The sequence below is a fragment of the Bactrocera tryoni genome, chromosome 4, assembly GCF_016617805.1.
Source record: "Bactrocera tryoni isolate S06 chromosome 4, CSIRO_BtryS06_freeze2, whole genome shotgun sequence".
In the NCBI taxonomy this organism is placed as follows: domain Eukaryota; kingdom Metazoa; phylum Arthropoda; class Insecta; order Diptera; family Tephritidae; genus Bactrocera; species Bactrocera tryoni.
The window spans coordinates 79,192,504-79,209,697 of record NC_052502.1 but is presented as its reverse complement, the minus strand read 5'-3'; the positions used below and the strand labels follow the sequence as shown (position 1 = coordinate 79,209,697).

General features: G+C 39.5%; 3 protein-coding genes across 7 annotated transcripts; 1 reads left to right on the top strand and 2 right to left on the bottom strand.

Annotated features, from left to right (window-relative positions):
* Window positions 1-171: 171 nt before the first annotated feature.
* Window positions 172-3,155, bottom strand: LOC120774877 (ATP-binding cassette sub-family F member 1). Its single transcript, XM_040104731.1, has 2 exons — window positions 1,997-3,155; window positions 172-1,927 (listed from the first exon to the last, which is right to left on the bottom strand). The coding sequence occupies exons 1-2, from the start codon at window positions 3,051-3,053 to the stop codon at window positions 309-311; spliced, it is 2,676 nt and encodes an 891-aa protein (XP_039960665.1). The 5' UTR covers window positions 3,054-3,155; the 3' UTR covers window positions 172-308.
* A 41-nt stretch (window positions 3,156-3,196) lies between these two features.
* On the top strand, window positions 3,197-9,435 carry LOC120774891 (alpha-tocopherol transfer protein). Of its 5 annotated transcripts, none has more exons than XM_040104758.1 (7): window positions 3,197-3,314; window positions 3,364-3,468; window positions 8,158-8,317; window positions 8,515-8,596; window positions 8,655-8,945; window positions 9,012-9,148; window positions 9,211-9,435. In XM_040104758.1, exons 3-7 carry the CDS (start codon window positions 8,190-8,192, stop codon window positions 9,335-9,337), a joined length of 765 nt encoding a protein of 254 aa, XP_039960692.1. In that variant the 5' UTR covers window positions 3,197-3,314; window positions 3,364-3,468; window positions 8,158-8,189; the 3' UTR covers window positions 9,338-9,435. The 5 variants fall into 5 exon arrangements, with proteins under 5 accessions (XP_039960692.1, XP_039960690.1, XP_039960689.1 ...); XM_040104756.1 differs by lacking the exons at window positions 3,197-3,314; window positions 3,364-3,468 and adding exons at window positions 5,928-6,002; window positions 6,057-6,148; XM_040104755.1 differs by lacking the exons at window positions 3,197-3,314; window positions 3,364-3,468 and adding an exon at window positions 5,928-6,148.
* Window positions 3,347-16,527, bottom strand: LOC120774890 (protein will die slowly). Its single transcript, XM_040104754.1, has 3 exons — window positions 16,396-16,527; window positions 3,850-5,910; window positions 3,347-3,781 (listed from the first exon to the last, which is right to left on the bottom strand). Exons 2-3 carry the CDS (start codon window positions 4,714-4,716, stop codon window positions 3,593-3,595), a joined length of 1,056 nt encoding a protein of 351 aa, XP_039960688.1. The 5' UTR covers window positions 4,717-5,910; window positions 16,396-16,527; the 3' UTR covers window positions 3,347-3,592.
* Window positions 16,528-17,194: the final 667 nt, after the last annotated feature.

Below are 17,194 nucleotides of genomic sequence, written 5' to 3'. Positions count from 1 at the left end.
TATTGATATTAGACATGTATCAAAATGTGTTAATTCAATATAATAACAATAATTATAGCCTTAGTTCGTTTCTGCAATCGTTCAAATGAATCGTTCTTAAATTTTTCTATAACTTATATTTTTAACATAAGTTTATATTATTCCTTTAAAATAGCACGAAAAACAGTCACATATTCATCTTGAGTTTAAGTGGTCCCTTTTTTAAACTCAACTTTAACAGTATATTTCTTTAAATAATTTCAATATGTTATTCGTATAGTATGTGTAACAAAACAATTTCAAAATACTAACATCAAAGAAAGCGGTTGTTATTGCAATACAGCTGCATTGGCAACGACACTGGGATTATTGACAACTTCTCCCAGTGCGTCGAGAACCTCCTTGCGGTAGTCATCGAATTCACCATCGATTTCATTGATCGTCTGGTCTTCTATTACGTACAGTGTACATCCAGTTTCACGTATCAATCTTTCGTCGTGAGAAACTATTATCACTCCACCCTCATATTCGTTAATGGCCTCAGCCAATGCATCAATAGACTCAATATCCAAATTATTAGTAGGCTCGTCAAGGATCAAAACATCAGGCGCACTCAGGCAGAGTTCGGCAAGTGCAACACGTGCTTTTTGTCCACCAGAAAGATCTTTCATTTTAATTGTATGTGCATGGCTTACGAGACCAAAGGAGCCAAGAGCTTTACGTGCTTTCTCATGTTGGAGATTAAACAGACGCTGCAGATACTCTGCTGCAGATTCCTCAGCTGTTAAATGTTCACCGGAGTGCTGGTCAAAGCGACCAACACGTAGTCTATGATTCTTTCTTTGTTCTCCTTTTTGCGGTTCGAGTTCGCCTAATAACAACTTCAGAAAAGTAGATTTTCCCACACCGTTCGGTCCTACAATGGCCACCCGACTGGAGAGATCTATACCGAAATCAGTGTTGATAAACAAAGGTTTCTGACCTTCAAAAGCAAAGGTAACGTTGTGGATACCTAAAATGGGCGGTTGTAACTGTGACGGTTCTGGAAAACGGAATTTGACAATATATTCTTTCGGACGAGCCAATAGTTCCTGTGGGCCCTCATCATCGTCCTGCTTTTGTTGTTTAGATTTATTCTTTTCTTGTTTACGCGTGAGAACTTCTTTCTGTTTTTTCTCAGCCGCCTTTTTCGATTGGCCGTGAGCCTTCAACTCTTTAATACGTTTCTCTTGTTTCTCATATTCTTTAATCATTTCACGACGCTTTTGAACATACATTTTCTTAAACATGGAGTAGTTACCTTTATAGTAATGAAGTTTTTTTTGATCGAGATGAATTATTTCGTTACATACATTATCCAAGAAACTCTGGTCGTGAGAAACTATCAATAGAGTCTTCTTCCAACCTTGCAAATAGTTGTCCAACCATATGACAGCATTCAAATCTAAATGATTTGTAGGTTCATCAAGCATAAGTAGCGTTGGTTCCAAATAAAGGGCACGGGCTAATGAGACTCGCATACGCCAACCACCAGAAAACTTGTTAGTCGGACGATTTTGCATTTCTTCACTAAAACCTAAACCAGCCAAAATACGTCGAGCACGGGCTTCCGCCGAATACGCTCCAATAGCTTTTAACTCTGCAAATGTGTCATTTAGTTCTTCTTGCACACTCATATCACCAGCGGCAAACTGATCCTCCAACTCTTTGCTCTTTGCCAAAAGATTATTTCGCTTTACATCAGCTTCTAGAATAGTATCGATCGCTGTTTTATCTGTGGCCACGACTTCCTGTTCACAAAGCAATACATCAATATTTGGTGGAATAGCAAAAGCACGAGTGGCTATGTGACGGAGTAGAGTAGTTTTTCCATGTCCATTGGGGCCTACCAAACCATAACGACGTCCGTGAGCAATCAACAAGTTGGCATTTACAAATAAGTCATTTCCTGTAAAAGATACAAATCGTTCAAGTCCGATCTGAAAGAAGTTTTAAAATAATTGTACCAATAATTTACCTTTTGCTGATATGGTGAAATTTTCGATTTTAATGTCGACTGCGTGTTCTAATTGTGCTTGCTGGCCAGCAGTACGTTGCACTTGAGACATAGTGAAGTTGCTATCTAAGTCGGAATGTCCGGAGCCACCCTTCTTTGTCATAAGCTCCATTTGTTTTTCATATTCCTGTTGTTTCTTTTGCTTCTTTTTTTCTTTGTGGGTTAACTTTTTTTCTTTTAAAGTAGAATCAACTGTATCCTCTTTAGCTGCTTCTTTGATTTCTTTTTCCTGAGTTTGGTCCTCATCGGGTAAAAGTTGCACTTCTTTAGGCACGTTGTCTTCAATTTGCAAGTCTTGGACTTGTTTGGTAATTTCAGAGTCTTTTACATTTTCTGTACTTGCTATGCTTGGCTCTGAATCAAGCTTATCCGTTTCAATTGAGTTTTCTTCTTGTCCTAATTCATCCTCAATCTCTTCGTCATCATCGTCACTAATGGCAAATTTATTGACTTTGTGTTGGTGTTCTTTTTTAGAATTTTTTGCTGATGGTTTAGCGGCTGCAATAAGGTCTTCATCATCATCGATATCTTCTTCTTCTTGTTCCAAATCAATGAATTTTGACTTTGGAGTATTACTGTCCTCATCATCGCTAAATTCATTCTTCTTTTTATTCTTTTTTCCTTTCTTTCCCTGTTTCTTAGCAAAGGAACTTGGTTGAGGAACAATCACTTCCTCGTCATCACTGTCTTGTGCGTTTGACATTTTATTCTTACCACCAATTTGCACGATATCATCTGGTTCGTCATCATTATCACTCCAGTCATCTTTTCGCTTGCCTTTCTTTCCTTTTTTTCCTTTCGAAGGCGCCGTTTTACTTCCAGACTTTACACTTTCCAAATCATCGGCGTCAATACTGGTCACTTTGCTACTAGCTAAAGACTCGTCTTCACTAGAATCTCCGCCACGTTTACCCTTTTTCCCCTTTTTACTACTCTTGTTGGGCACTGGCTTTACTAGTTCAGAATCCTCTTCATCTTCGAACCGTTCGTTTTTCTTCTTTCCTTTCGCCTTTGACATGCTGCAAAATATTTATTCTGTCGTATTATTATGAAAAAGTATACACGAAATAAATTTGGATATTTTGGAAAACGCAGACGACTGATGCAGTTTCACCAGTTTGCTTCACGTGGATAAGAAAACAATGTTGCCGTATCTAATAAAAAAAAATATTATTGTCTGCAAAATGACATTGGATTTTGTGATTGTCAAACAAATCCATAATATTGCGAAATTGCGGCAAATTTATAATAGAAACACCCGAATTCAGTGTTCAGATAAGTATGGGGTTTGACTCAGTAAAAATATGTTAATTCTTTTGTTTGTTAAGAGAGGAACGCAGACGCGAAAATCTTGGTGCAGAACTTTATTTGGATGACAATTTCGTCTTCGTACAGATACATATCAGAAATGAAATAGATGAATTTATATATATGTGAGTTTTTGTTTTAAAAAGTAGATACATACTATATATTAAAGGTTTTGATAATAATTTCTTAAACTAATTTTATCAATAAACTATAAGTATGCAACCGAGCAAAATAAGCGGCCAGATAATTTTAAGTATCACTTTTCCATAATTTGATCGTCTTATCGTTTTCTAGCGCTGCAGAAGCAATTATATTTTCAGTTGGATGACATGCTGTACACAGAACAGTGTCGGTATGACCTTGCAGCTTTTGCACTACTTCTTTACTCTGAAGGTTCCATATGTAAACCATGTTGTCTTCACTGCCTGACACAATCCACTGCGAAAGCCAACAAAAATTGCATAAAAAATTGTTGGCACAAAGCTCTAATAATTATTGTCACATACCTTGCCCCCGGTTACAGAAAAATTTGCAAATATACAATATTTTTCATTTTTATGGCCTGTATAAGTTTTCAAACATTTTCCTTTCGAGTAGTCCCACAGCTTCAAAGTGTTGTCCAACGTCGCGGCCAGAATATACTTTCCATTGGGAGAGAATTTAACAAAGCTTACTGGTGGGTTATCGTCATCAATCAGTGTTTTCAGACACTGTCCACTCGCTGTATCCCAAATACGACAAAGTCCGTCGTAACTTGAACTTACAATCAAAGAGCCGTCACGATTAAAATGAACTGCAGACACAGGATCAGAATGAGCTGGAAGAGTCTTCAAGCACTTGCCGGTACGAACATCCCATATACGTACGCTTTCATCAAAACTGCCTGATACTATTAGATTAGACTGCGGATTAAAGTTACAGCAGAAAACATAGTTGCTGTGTCCTTTAAGTGTTTTTAAACATTTTCCTGAGCTCAGTTCCCAAATTTTAAGCGTTTTGTCATCACTCGCACTTACCAATAGACGCGAGTCAGATGCCCAAGCGACATCACTAATGCCGAGTTTATGGCCAGATATGGTTTTTTCGAACTTACCATCATACGCACCCCATATTTTTATCAGTTTATCAGCCGATGAGCTAGCTAGCCATTCCCCGTTTGGGCTAAACTTAACAGCGGACACTGCTTTCGTATGTCCAGCCAAAGTAAACTTCAGCGCATAGTTCGGTTTTACAGACATTGAACTCTTGTTCGACGGAGTGCTAGTTGTTGCTGATGAAGAAGATTGTAGGGTGTTGGGACCCGAGGGTGCCGTGGGCATTGGTTGTGGTTGATGCACGCCTGGGTGACCGTGTACAACACCTATTGGTACCATCCTGTGGACTAGCGGAAGGGGCGCGTGGCACGAATTCAGTGCTGCGGCTTAAATATACTGTCAAATATATTAACTGGATGTGCTGCTCCACGCGGCACGTTGTTGCTGTGTTTTTGTATACAGTATGTGGAAACTGTTTTTTATTAAACTTCTGTTGCCTTTTTGCCACTCCGAATCTATTTTCTCTTATAAATATTGAATATTACTTTAATAATTAAAAAATTAGTATACTCTTCAATGTTTTTCTTTAATTTCTGCGTGAAGTTGACGATGCGGCTCGTGTTTGCTTTTTGTGTTCAGAGTTGCCAAAGTGTTAAAATATAAAAGCTTTATTAAAACAAAATATACGAAAAAGTTAGGTGTTAATAGTATAGATGGCGCTGTAAACAGCACAAGCGAAATTTTTAATTTGCGCCAATGGGGACAGACACACATATGAACACATCTTAGTTTATATTGAACAGAATGCATAAACTTATAAGTAAATATGTTGAACAGGATGTACAAATGTATTACAAGTAATTTAAAAAGTTTTAAAACCTAAATCTCTATTTTGCTATCGTAACAAGATCATTTTTTAAACAATTTATCTAACAATTGCATTTATTTTTTAATATTTTTCATTCTTTTAAACTAAGTATCAATATATTAAACATTTCGAAATATATTGAAACGACACGTCTATCTACTTATGTGTGTACACATGCTTGGGCGGCTTTTGATAAATGGAATGTGCTCGCGCATGCGTAACGGTCCAATGTCGCTAAATAAACAACGTTTTGTACATACATAAGTAACTTTGCATAGAATTGACAATGAATTTAAAAATATGGAAAAATAAGAAAATGAATAGCTTCCATTGTGACTGCCGGGATGTGGCCCAAATTGCTACGGCTGGCATGCAGACAAGTTGCTGCATTTGAGTTTTAACAGCGACTCTATCGAAGCCACAACAGCAAATAATGTGGCTTAAACGTGATGCTCATTTCGTACTTTGTACTATGCAAGCCAACTTCGTAAAAGTTTGTCGCCGTGCTTATACCCACATATTAGTTCGTCCGGCTGGGAGGCGCGCACAGTTGCTGCGGGTTTCTTGCACGCGGTAGTTCGTTTGTCAACGTTGCTCATCTTTTGCATAGAAGTGTAAATTTCGCTATACCGTAGAACATATGTGTGTTTGGAAAACTGGATAACCTAAAAGTTCAAAAGTGCAAAAGTGAAAGAAACAATTCTCACGTGGAATTCACAAAACTAATTTAACGTTCACTGATTATTTGTTTACAAAAGTAACTGCGTTATTTTTCTAATTTCTCTGGTTTGATGTTTGCAATTCCTTCTAGGAACAAAATGGTTTTAAGACCTGAGTTAGATGAACTTGTCAAAGTATTGGAAAATTGGATTAGGACGCAGCCGCACTTGCCACAAGCTATAGGTGACCCGCAGTTTTTAATTTAGATAGCGCGTTTTGAAATATTCTATCACAGTTAATAACCTTTCAACTACAAAGTTTTACATATAGTACATTATTTCAATATATTATTTAGAAATCGCCTTTGACAAAGATTTGCTGATTGGCTACGCAAATGGTTTATAATTTTTATAATTGTTTGCAAACAGACATGCCTACAAAGCACAGTCACTAATCCAGCTCATAAACCGATGCGCTGTCTGGCATACTAAGCAGGCGCTGTTTTGTTTACTTAAGTATTTCGATCTCGTTTGAGGGAATTTCAAAGTCATACGTGCGCCATTTACGGCTCGACTGCCAGTGACAAGTGGCCAGTTTAAATTCAATTTTTGATAAATTTTGTTATTGCAAACTTATTGAAGCCCGGTTTGTATTCTATTTTTGTAATTAAATAATTAATTTAATGTTTCAATATGTGTGCAGCAATAAGAAAAAAACAGTGTTGTGGTGTGGATACTCTCTTTCCTAATTAGGGCTACACATAACCAAAAATAATAAACCTGTAGTAATAATAACGCGCGAAAGTGCTTTATTAAAATATACATTAAATCCCCATAATAAGTTTTACTAGCGTAAAAAAGGAAAAAAAAATTAAGATCTGCAGTTCAAAAGTCAGTACAAATAACACTGGTCAACAAAACATTTATTTTTGTTTTGCGCATACATTTTACTTATCTAATATGTTCTGTTTATATTGGGTAGTCGAAAAAGTGTTTTCGTATTTTTTATTTATATTTATAATAATAAATAAATAAACAAACAAATACATATATGCCATTTTGATCGACCTCTTTTTGCCTTTTTTCGCTAGATACATTATTTCATCAGTGTAAATCGAAATTTCGAAATACCCAGAACGGAAGCGAGCGAACCATTGTTGTGCTGCACGAACTGATACAGCGTCGTATCCGTAAACTTCACAAATTACATATATGTAAATTGGTGGCTTGCGTGGCAATCTTACCTTTTTTATACAAAAATTTCAGAATATAGCGAACTTCTTCATTATTTTCCCTTTTTTTTTTTGCCTAAATGAAGCTTAAAATCTCACCTTTCCTACACTACATGGTATGACACAATGTGATTGGTTGCACTGGAGATATACGATGGAACGACATCTAATGACAAAATACGAAGAAACTTTTTCGACTACCCAATATACATAAGCAAATATATGTATGCTTAAGGACGATTGAGTTATTCCAATTGAACATTTTTATCAGCACACACACTTTTTCTGATTGTTATATAATTTAATATATTCAAGAAAAAAATGATTTGATACTTATCACAACATATGTATGTAGTAATTTTTATGATTTACTCAAATATTACATAACTACACAACTTTGCATTGCCAAAATGTACATAATGTAATGTACATATGTATATTCACACCTCGACCAGACTTAATTGCAGTTGTGCTAAAGAAGGCATGTACTATGTATTGTTTAGGCTACCAATTAGTTACTGCAATTTTCCTAATGCCACTGCGTTGGTACTTGTACCAGCTAGTTTTCATTTGCTTTGTAAGTGTATGTATGGCATACGAATAACAACAAAATAATAACAAAACAGTAGGTTAACCGGTTCCATTAAAGAAGATACTGAAAGGCGGTGTCATTTATTTCTATTGCACTTACAAGCCAATTACCTTAATATACAACTACTTAAATATACATATATGTATATATACACATACATATGTAAATGCACCTTTAATTACATGTTTACGTGAAAATTGTGTTAAACATGTGAAAAACAGTGGGCTACACACTAGCATCGTGATTTAGGTGCAATTTTTTGCCAAAACCGCGCCGTTTTTTGCGTGAACAATACATACGCTTAAATGTATGTACATAAATGCACAGATATGCATACATACATACATACATATGTGCATAAAATGTTGTTTTAGTAGGCTCTGTTCGCGCCTTCGACTGAGCTTTTGTTTGTTTTTATGTCTTTTGCAGAGAAGCCGGTACTCGAGCGCTTCCTCTATTCGATGTTCGGAGATGTGGCGGGCGCCCAACGCTTGCTTGAGCTCAATTATGCGCTGCGCAACAAGTATGCGCACATATTTCTGCAACGCGATCCCACGGATCAAGAGTCGCAGCAGCTGTTGCAAGTCGCGTAAGTAACGGCGAAGGAGCTGGATTGGCGATTTGTCGACCAAACCAGTTGCTGCTAACATATGATTACTGCTATATTTACCGTTTCCGCGGTTTCCGTAATATTGCATATTCTTGTTTCACTGTTACCGGTTTGCCTTTTAATCTGTTTTTTTTTTGTTATTTTTTGTTTGTTTTATATTTAAAAAACTATTGCAGCGACTTGTTGCCGCTGCCTGGACTGACACCGGACAAAAACAAGCTGCTTTTGTATCGTCTTATCGATTTCGATGCAGATAAGGTGCACTATTTATTTTTGTTGTTGTAGTTTAAACGTTAAATAAATGTTTGTTCTTCAGTTTAACTTTACGGCCAGCATTAAGGTGTTCTTTATGATGGCCGACCTGCGATTCGTCCTCCCCGACGAGGCGGGCATGTGTGATGGCGAGGTACCCATTTTCGACATGGCCGGCTACAGTTTGCGACATGTTGCGCGCACAGTGCTCAGCTCGCTGCGTGTTTATATGAAATTCGTACAGGAGGCACACCCAGTGCGCTTGAAGGCCATACACGTACTAAATTGTCCATCTTATCTGGATAAAGTGTTGACGGTGGTGAAGCCGTTCATTAAGAGTGAGGTGTTTAAGCTGGTAAGTGCCCCCGTCGCAATCATTAGACGTATTGATAATTGCGATATATATTTCTGCTAAGAACAGATTCACTTTCATCTACCTAATGCTGATACGCCCTACAAACATTTTCCACGTGATATGCTGCCGGAAGAGTATGGCGGTAAGGCCGGCACTTTGGCCGTTTTGAAAGCGAAATGGACGGGACTACTCATAGAGAAGAGGTACTATTTTGAAAAATATAATTTTGCTTTTTATAGGAGGACTAAATTCGAGTATTTGTTAGGAATTATTTAATGAACCCCGATGCATGGAAAATCGACAAAAGCAAGAAACCGAAAGCTGTAGTTCCCGAAGCGAACCGGCAGTCGGATAGCATATGCCACAACTTGAAAACACTGGAGATTGATTAGATAACTAAGTTTGCTTTATAAATTTGTATACATACCATATACCTGTATGTGAAAAGATTAATTTTTATAAACGCTTGGGTTGTATGAACAAAACTGTACTCAAAAGTCAGGATTTATCGCAGTATTGCATTTGAACTCGAGAGGCGGCCACACTTGCCGAAGCTCGCCCACAATTTCAATTGTTGCCAGGCTCTTTAACAAACGGAAACACATAATCCTTGCATTCTCATTCAACAGTCAGAAGCATGGCGTAATTCATTCAACTCGTTCATGCGGAGGACACCCTCAGACGGCGTTGTGCACTTCCTTTTCCTGTTTGAAGAGGTTAGCAAGCATGGAGTGAGGCCAAAGTTAAAGCGCCGCATGTGGCAAAGGCGGTTGGACTACAAAAACAAAAAAAGGAAAGAATATATGCAAAAGCGAAGTTGTGCAGCTGTGACGAGGCAAGCACGCCTGATAAGAGCTGCTTTGGGAGGCTTGCATTCCAAGTGCATTAATCACGCCCGTTTAGCAGGAAGAATAGTCAAGCTATGTCGGCACAAAACTGCGGAAAAATTGGAATGCGGTGAAGCACAAAGTGCGAAACAAAGAAACATGTCCAAAAGGGGGGAAGGGGGGTGTTGTAGAAAGAGAAGTAAGAAAGTTTAAGACTAACTGCTAAGATATGCAAATGATGCCAATGTAATTGGGCAACCTCACCTGCAACGCTCCTAAATTACTTTGCAATTGTCGGCAGAGAATAACTTACATCAGACCTTCTGAAAGGCAAGTTTACTCCTGCTCAGCAAGTGGTCTACAGTTATATTCACAAGGTCCAATATGAGAAATTTGCGTCATCTCCTGAAAACTAAAATATGCGTCTACATCGATGGTTGATGGGTTCATCACACTGCGTGTCTCATTTAAACTCACAAGCTGGCGCCAACTGAAAACTCTTAATAAAGCCAAGACCTTCTTCACTATTATTTATTACTAAGAAGCTACCTAAAAGACTTAACGCATAGAATATCCAAAGTGGCTATAAAGAGTTCATCTGTGGGCGGTTGCCCCAGCATGAGAGACTGCCAGAGTTCAGCATGCCACCGTCCGCGCTTAATGGCACAGCGGATGGGATATCGATTGCAGTTGACCACCTTATACTGTTGTGCGAGGCAAAATTGCAGAACAAAGCAAACGTGAATGTAGTACACTGTACGAGTGCGCTATTAATACGACCGGCTCAGTCAATGACACTTATAACATTGTGTCTGCAGAAGCGGCGGTTGCATTGCAACCGTTAGAAGTGAGTACACTGAGTGGCTGTATGGTGACTTAGTTTCATTATGATAGGAACTCTCTAACATTGTTTGAACTCGACGATAATAATTCTCACATGAAATTTCTAACGCAAGCGTTTTAGACCGCCTTTAACTACGGGAATTCTATTGTTTTATCGCGGTGTCCCAGTGCAGACAACACTTTCTACACGAAGAAAGAGCTGCATGGCACTGCTGCCGGCACGGCTGAGAACATAAAACAATAAAGCAAATTGGCAGCCAGCTTCCCGCGAAATCACCTTGCGACTGTTAAACTAAATGACATCGCGGCGCGAGAGTCACCCAAGCACTGGCCAGGCACGGTGCCGGCGTTTCTTTTATAGCGCCAACTGGCAGCCAGCTATCCACGAAATCACCTCGCGACTGTTAAACTACATGACATCGTGGCGCGAGAATCACCAAAGCACTGGCCAGGCACGGTGTCTGCGTTTCTTTTATAGCGCCAACTGGCAGCCAGCTTCCCGCGAAATCACCTCGCGACTGTTAAACGACATCACATCGCGGCGCGAGAATCACCTAAGCACTGGCCAGGCACGGTGCCGGCGTTTCTTTTATAGCGCCAACTGGCAGCCAGCTATCCGCGAAATCACCTCGCGACTGTTAAACTACATGACATCGTGGCACGAGAATCACCAAAGCACTGGCCAGGCACGGTGTCTGCGTTTCTTTTATAGCGCCAACTGGCAGCCAGCTATCCGCTAAATCACCTCGCGACTATTAAACGACATCACATCGCGGCGCGAGAATCACCTAAGCACTGGCCAGGCACGGTGCCTGCGTTTCTTTTATAGCGCCAACTGGCAGCCAGCTATCCGCGAAATCACCTCGCGACTGTTAAACTACATGACATCGTGGCACGAGAATCACCAAAGCACTGGCCAGGCACGGTGTCTGCGTTTCTTTTATAGCGCCAACTGGCAGCCAGCTTCCCGCGAAATCACCTCGCGACTGTTAAACTACATGACATCGCGGCGCGAGAATCACCAAAGCACTGGCCAGGCACGGTGCCTGCGTTTCTTTTATAGCGCCAACTTGCAGCCAGCTTCCCGCGAAATCACAACGTGACTCTCAAAGCAGATCACATCGCGGCGCCAAATTGGAAATTAAACAAATTGTTTTATGTTCTCTGGCTGTGGGGCCAGTCGTTTGGATCGCCAACATGCAACATCCAACATGTTGTAGCGAGCCGAATAACGTATATACTAAATCGCACGCCGCACAGAGGCGCAGGCAGCGCTGAGTATTTCTAGTCTGACAATGGAAGTGTGAATACCTTTGCATAGACGAGCGGTTCAGCGTTAGCGGTCAGTGTCCGTTCATATAAACATTTAGGACAAATTATGTTAAAAAAAAATTAAAATAAAATTATTAAAGTGAAAAATAAGCGAAATTTTTGCATCGTTAAGTTAAAAGTGCTGCGGCTTTAAGCATGTGGTAACTTGGACATTTCTGCGCTGATTTAATAATGAAACTATAGTGCGGTATATGGCTCTGTATTACTCGACTTTGTTTATTAAATTTCCCTGAATTTAATAAGTCATTAAGCCATCAAGTTTTGAAGAATGTTAAAGCTTTTAATGGAGTCTTATATAATGAAAACTATCGAAGTTTTCTTTTGTATTTCGCTGAGTTGAGTTCAGTTCGCATCAATTCAAAGAATTCTTCTTACTTCAGCACTTCTCCCCCCGTTTTTCCGGCACACATGTATGTGGTTCTAGCAGCATACATACACATCTACATATACATGCATACATAGAAAATGGTATATATTTGCGCAATCGAATTTCCGTGCGTGTTTTTTCCATTGCGCTGCCAACTATAGTAGTGTCGAATGTAGTCTGCTCGTAGCAAAAAATAAAAAAGAAAAAACAAAACCAAACAAACACCGAGACATCGCAAAAAGGCAGACCAAACTAAAATGCCTTCACATCACGCTTCCTCAGTATTTCAGTGGTGACTTATGCGGCCGACACAAGATGGTGCGACGGTGCTATGGGTGGGGATAACAGCGGGACGCTACGCCGTAACGAGTTGCCGGTTGGCATGCTAACCTAAAATATAAGCAAAAATAAAAAGCACAAGCGTATTCGGCCGCGCGCGTGCAAGTAGAAGAAGAATACAAAGAATTGTATGAGTGTAAGGCATTATAATTACAACAAAGCATAACAAATACATATTTGCTTGGTAAATGCGAACTGAAAAAGGCGCATTCATAAGAAGAAAGCAATATTCAAGAAGCGGAGCAAAGCAAGAGTGCCACTTGTAAATAATCATACATATTACATCATAAATATGTATAGACTTTTTACTATTGCGCACAGACACACTCACACTCACTTACTTAAAATGCATTAAGAACGCGCCTACATACCGCTCAGCAAGCATAAATTCAATCATACATATGAAAAGCATGTCGTTTTAGGCGAAAAGCAGCAAAAATAATTTCGTAATGAAAATGTTCATTAATATTTCGTTGGGAGCGTACCAAAGCAGAACCACCCCCAGAGCGCGCACACACAAAACACACTCCCACAAACAATGGGATGTTGTATTTGTGTTTTTGCTATCGTAATGGATATTTACAAGTAAGCGGTTTCGGCAAACATTTCCTCCATTGCCTACACCCATGTTTTGCATGTGTTTTCTTCTATTTCTGTGCACTTTTTGCTACCATAAAAGCCGCTATAGGCGGTGGCAGTTGGCAAGACGGGGGTGGTTGGCGCTTGTCGTTCAAAGAGGTCGTGCCTCTGGCTTTGTGTGCGCAGACACCCACATCTGCTAGAAAGCCGGTTCGTGTTCGCATACACACTCGCAAATTCAGTTTTGTCTTTGTATATTGGGTAGTATAGCAGCAGGCGCATAGACAATGAGCTGCACCAGGCAACCGTACAATCGAACATAACAACTTGAATCGTTACAAACATGTTGGTCTCTGTCGTTTGCGTGTATTGCAAATCAAACACTATATGACACACTTCGATCGCCTCCGTTGGTCGCGTCACTCAATGTATTGTCTCTGCAGCACTACAGTGGACACTTAAAGCCACCATTGCGGGCGTGTAAACATATATAGTACATATGCAGTTGTACGGCGGTGCTTGTGTCATACATATATTTATTTGATATGCAGGCACGTGCTTTGTAGGACAAATTTAAAGCTGCATAGGCTCGAGCAGCTCTAAACTGAACTAATTTCCTTTAGAAACTGGTCAAGAAGGTTAAAGAGACTTTGATGACTGACAGAGAGTGTTATGCGGAAATGTCGTACCTGGGTGTCCATATAACTGTATGTAATTTCTGAGCATAACCGATAAATACGGATTCGACAAGAACGTTCCCAGGACAGTCGGGTGTACGTAACCGGTACGGACACGGATTTTTGTCCGGCCAAGCACTGTCAACTCGGCAGAATTCTGGCACTACAATAACAACAACAGATTCGACAAGTTTTCTGAAAAGCTTGCCAAGACAGAAAAACAATCGCAAGTCTGTATTTGCTTGCCATAGGCGCGAGAACCTGAAAACCGTCTGCATTTGAGAGGGAAATTCCCTAAAGGGTTATCGCACGCAAAAGCTTCTTCATATATGTATGTATCTATTTAAATGGGGTTTTGGGGCTATTTAGCGTTTAACTAATACAGTCAAGAGCTCTCTGCTGTTGACTCCCACCACAGCAACATAGCACCATAGCACCACCACAGCAACATAGCACCATAGCACCACCACAAGCACAACACACCAACTTAAACTAGCAAACATTATTAACTGCACACAAAGCAATTTTAAGTTGTATTTCAGTTTGTGCTGAAGTTACGCCCTAGTTGTGCTCGTTCACGTTCAAGCCCTTTAGTGCTAGCTGTTGTCGGGGCTAATCGCAAGCGTTCGATCATTGAAGGATATATGACAGATGCATGCATATTTTCAGCGGAAGAGAAGCGTGACAGCCGGTTAGTTGTCACTGCGCTGAAGTAATCCATGTTCAAGCCAATAAACGGCAATTAAGTTATGCAATTTATGAATTTATAATAAGTAAATAGGTCACTGAGAAAATATTAGGCCAATTGGTGACTGACAACATGTCAAGCAAGAAAAACTTAAACTTCCAGCGGTGTCTATGACTTTCCTTCAGTACACGCAATCATCGTTGCTCGCTCAATTGCGCGATATGTTTTTACTTCCTCTTTTATTCCAATATTTTATGCTAACTAAAGCTGGGCTATTTTCTGATGTCATTGTGAAGACAAATGTAGTGTCACAGCAGGTTACAGAGTTTTCTTGTCGCTGGCTGACACCGAATTTCGTTTTCACCTTTCTATTTTGTTAGCGATATTCACACGGAGATTTTTTAATATAAGTTTGAACTCCTTTGATGCTCAATACAATTTGACTTTCAAAATGGAACAATTATTTCACCTTTCTACGCATAAGTCTTTAAATATGAATAAAAGATAATAAAAAATAATAAAAGTTACAACAAAAACTTGACCGATGCACTTGAGCTCATGGAAGTATAGACAGTTTTGCGCTTTGTAGCGTAACTAACCTTACGTAAGTTTGCAGCCAGACTTGCCGTCCCACACCGCTCAGCTATTATCCGCCATAAATAACTTGCTGACCCATATTTCACCATTTTGTTGTGGTCATTGATCTAGCAGCATACGCGCATACACACAAACACACACACCTGCCGCACAGCCGACGTAGTGCTAATCGATTTTGATTCGTTGGCCAGTCTATTAGTGGCAAAACATCTCGCATGTCCGGCTGGCATAACAATTAAAAACCAATTAACTTTTTTTTTACTCAATTTACTTGCGCAGAAGCAGCAATATTAACACGACAAACTACAAATGGTAATATCGCGATAACATCCATTAAGAGGTGTTCGAATATGCGAATATTTGTGTTTGCCGGGTAGTAAAAAGTGAAGAAAACTAATAGCGCTAACTATCAGCTTGTGTGACTGAAGCATCAGAAGATATAAACATTGTAAGGCCAATATCGTCATTAGACAGTGTCGTTGCCATATCGAGGGATTTGTGATGTCATTAAATTGTATAATGGGTGCCGAATTAGGAGGCAGTCGTTCGCATCAATAGGGGCTGCTTAACGTTTATGCGTACGTATTTGTGATAATCTTCGTTATTTGGCAGAAATGTTATTGCTCATACGCCCCGTCGCACCACTAATGAGTGCTGGTTGTGCCGTTATCGCAACATGCAAACGAAATCACCTACGGAAAATGATAATTACGGTTCACAGTACCATTGCCTGTATACATTTTTCACAGTTATCGCCTGTTTTGCTACCCATTGTGTGTTGAGAGGTTCGGCTCAGTGCTAATTACCATTTGGAATACCTTGAATACTAACTTTGGTGGTTCCGCTTCCGATACCCTACAGTTCTCGGACTCAGTTGCAGTGCCAACAGTTCATGGCTACTAATCTAAGCCACATTTGATCTATGTACATACATACATATGTGTTCTATATACGGTTATGTGGATGTGAGTTGCTAATCGATGGCGTCTGCTGGGCAAAGTATGGGTTTGGCAAGTACATTCATTGGCGCTTAGTTAAAGTGTTCGACGAGATATACAATTCGATTTAGAGGGTAAATTTACACAAGCTGCTGCTGCGCTTAAATTTGCGTTGCCCGTTATACGGTAGCAGTGGGCAAATTAATTTTGTTTGCGTCGGGCGAATAAATTAAGCCAGACAGTTATAGTATAGTAAAACTTACCTTCAAAAAAACCTGAAGCCTTTGAGGGTAGAATGCTCGCAGCAGATAATTAAAATACAATAACTGTACATTGAGTACTCAATATTTATGATGAAACAGCGCAAAATGTGCAAATTCGTGAAGTTTTCTAATATCCCATATAATAAATTAATTCAATCCTTCACGAGAAATCTAAAAATAAACGAAATAATAAAATTAAATAAGCGAAGGCGAAGAGCTAATTTTTTTCTACATAGTAATATATACCACTTACTTATTTACATATACGTCAAAAAAGCGGCGTGTTTAACTAAGCGTACTAACGGCAAGGGTAGCGCACAATTCACCATAGGCTTGCGTTAGATTATCGCATATCTTGTGCAAGTGAGGGAACCACGAACGAATACTCCACCGCGCGTAAGTTATAAAGGGCACTGTCAGTAACTTCCGTGCCAGGAGACACAGGCGCTCCATTGCAACGATGCGTTTAATTTTATACAGTTTTTGTTACATTTTTTATGCAAACAGCAATTTATTCCAAAATGCCAAAAACCTAGACGGAGTGTCCAGGCTTACTGTTGCGTATGCAAACAGGTCAGGCTACAGCGCCTACAGCCAAATCGAGCAGCAAACGACATTTGGTTGCTTTTATTATTTTGACAAGCAACAAACTTTTCGTATTTAATTATATTTATTTATTTATGTGAACGACAATGTTTGCCACCAAGCCTCTGTATGCACATCCGTTGCATGACACAACGGCGACTTGGTTGGCTTGATGCATTGTTGCCTACACTTTGGTAATAACCTCGAGTTTATT

Bases quoted from the DNA above. Each gene is read 5' to 3' on its own strand.
- LOC120774877 (XM_040104731.1), bottom strand. From the start codon at position 3,053: ATGTCAAAGGCGAAAGGAAAGAAGAAAAACGAACGGTTCGAAGATGAA. The intron at 1,928-1,996 runs GTAAATTATTGG...TATCTTTTACAG, and splicing joins TTTCACCATATCAGCAAAAG to GAAATGACTTATTTGTAAAT.
- LOC120774890 (XM_040104754.1), bottom strand. From the start codon at position 4,716: ATGGTACCAATAGGTGTTGTACACGGTCACCCAGGCGTGCATCAACCA. The intron at 3,782-3,849 runs GTATGTGACAAT...TGGCTTTCGCAG, and splicing joins TTTCTGTAACCGGGGGCAAG to TGGATTGTGTCAGGCAGTGA.
- LOC120774891 (XM_040104755.1), top strand. From the start codon at position 6,037: ATGTTTGCAATTCCTTCTAGGAACAAAATGGTTTTAAGACCTGAGTTA. The intron at 8,318-8,514 runs GTAAGTAACGGC...AAACTATTGCAG, and splicing joins CAGCAGCTGTTGCAAGTCGC to CGACTTGTTGCCGCTGCCTG. The intron at 9,149-9,210 runs GTACTATTTTGA...AGTATTTGTTAG, and splicing joins GGACTACTCATAGAGAAGAG to GAATTATTTAATGAACCCCG.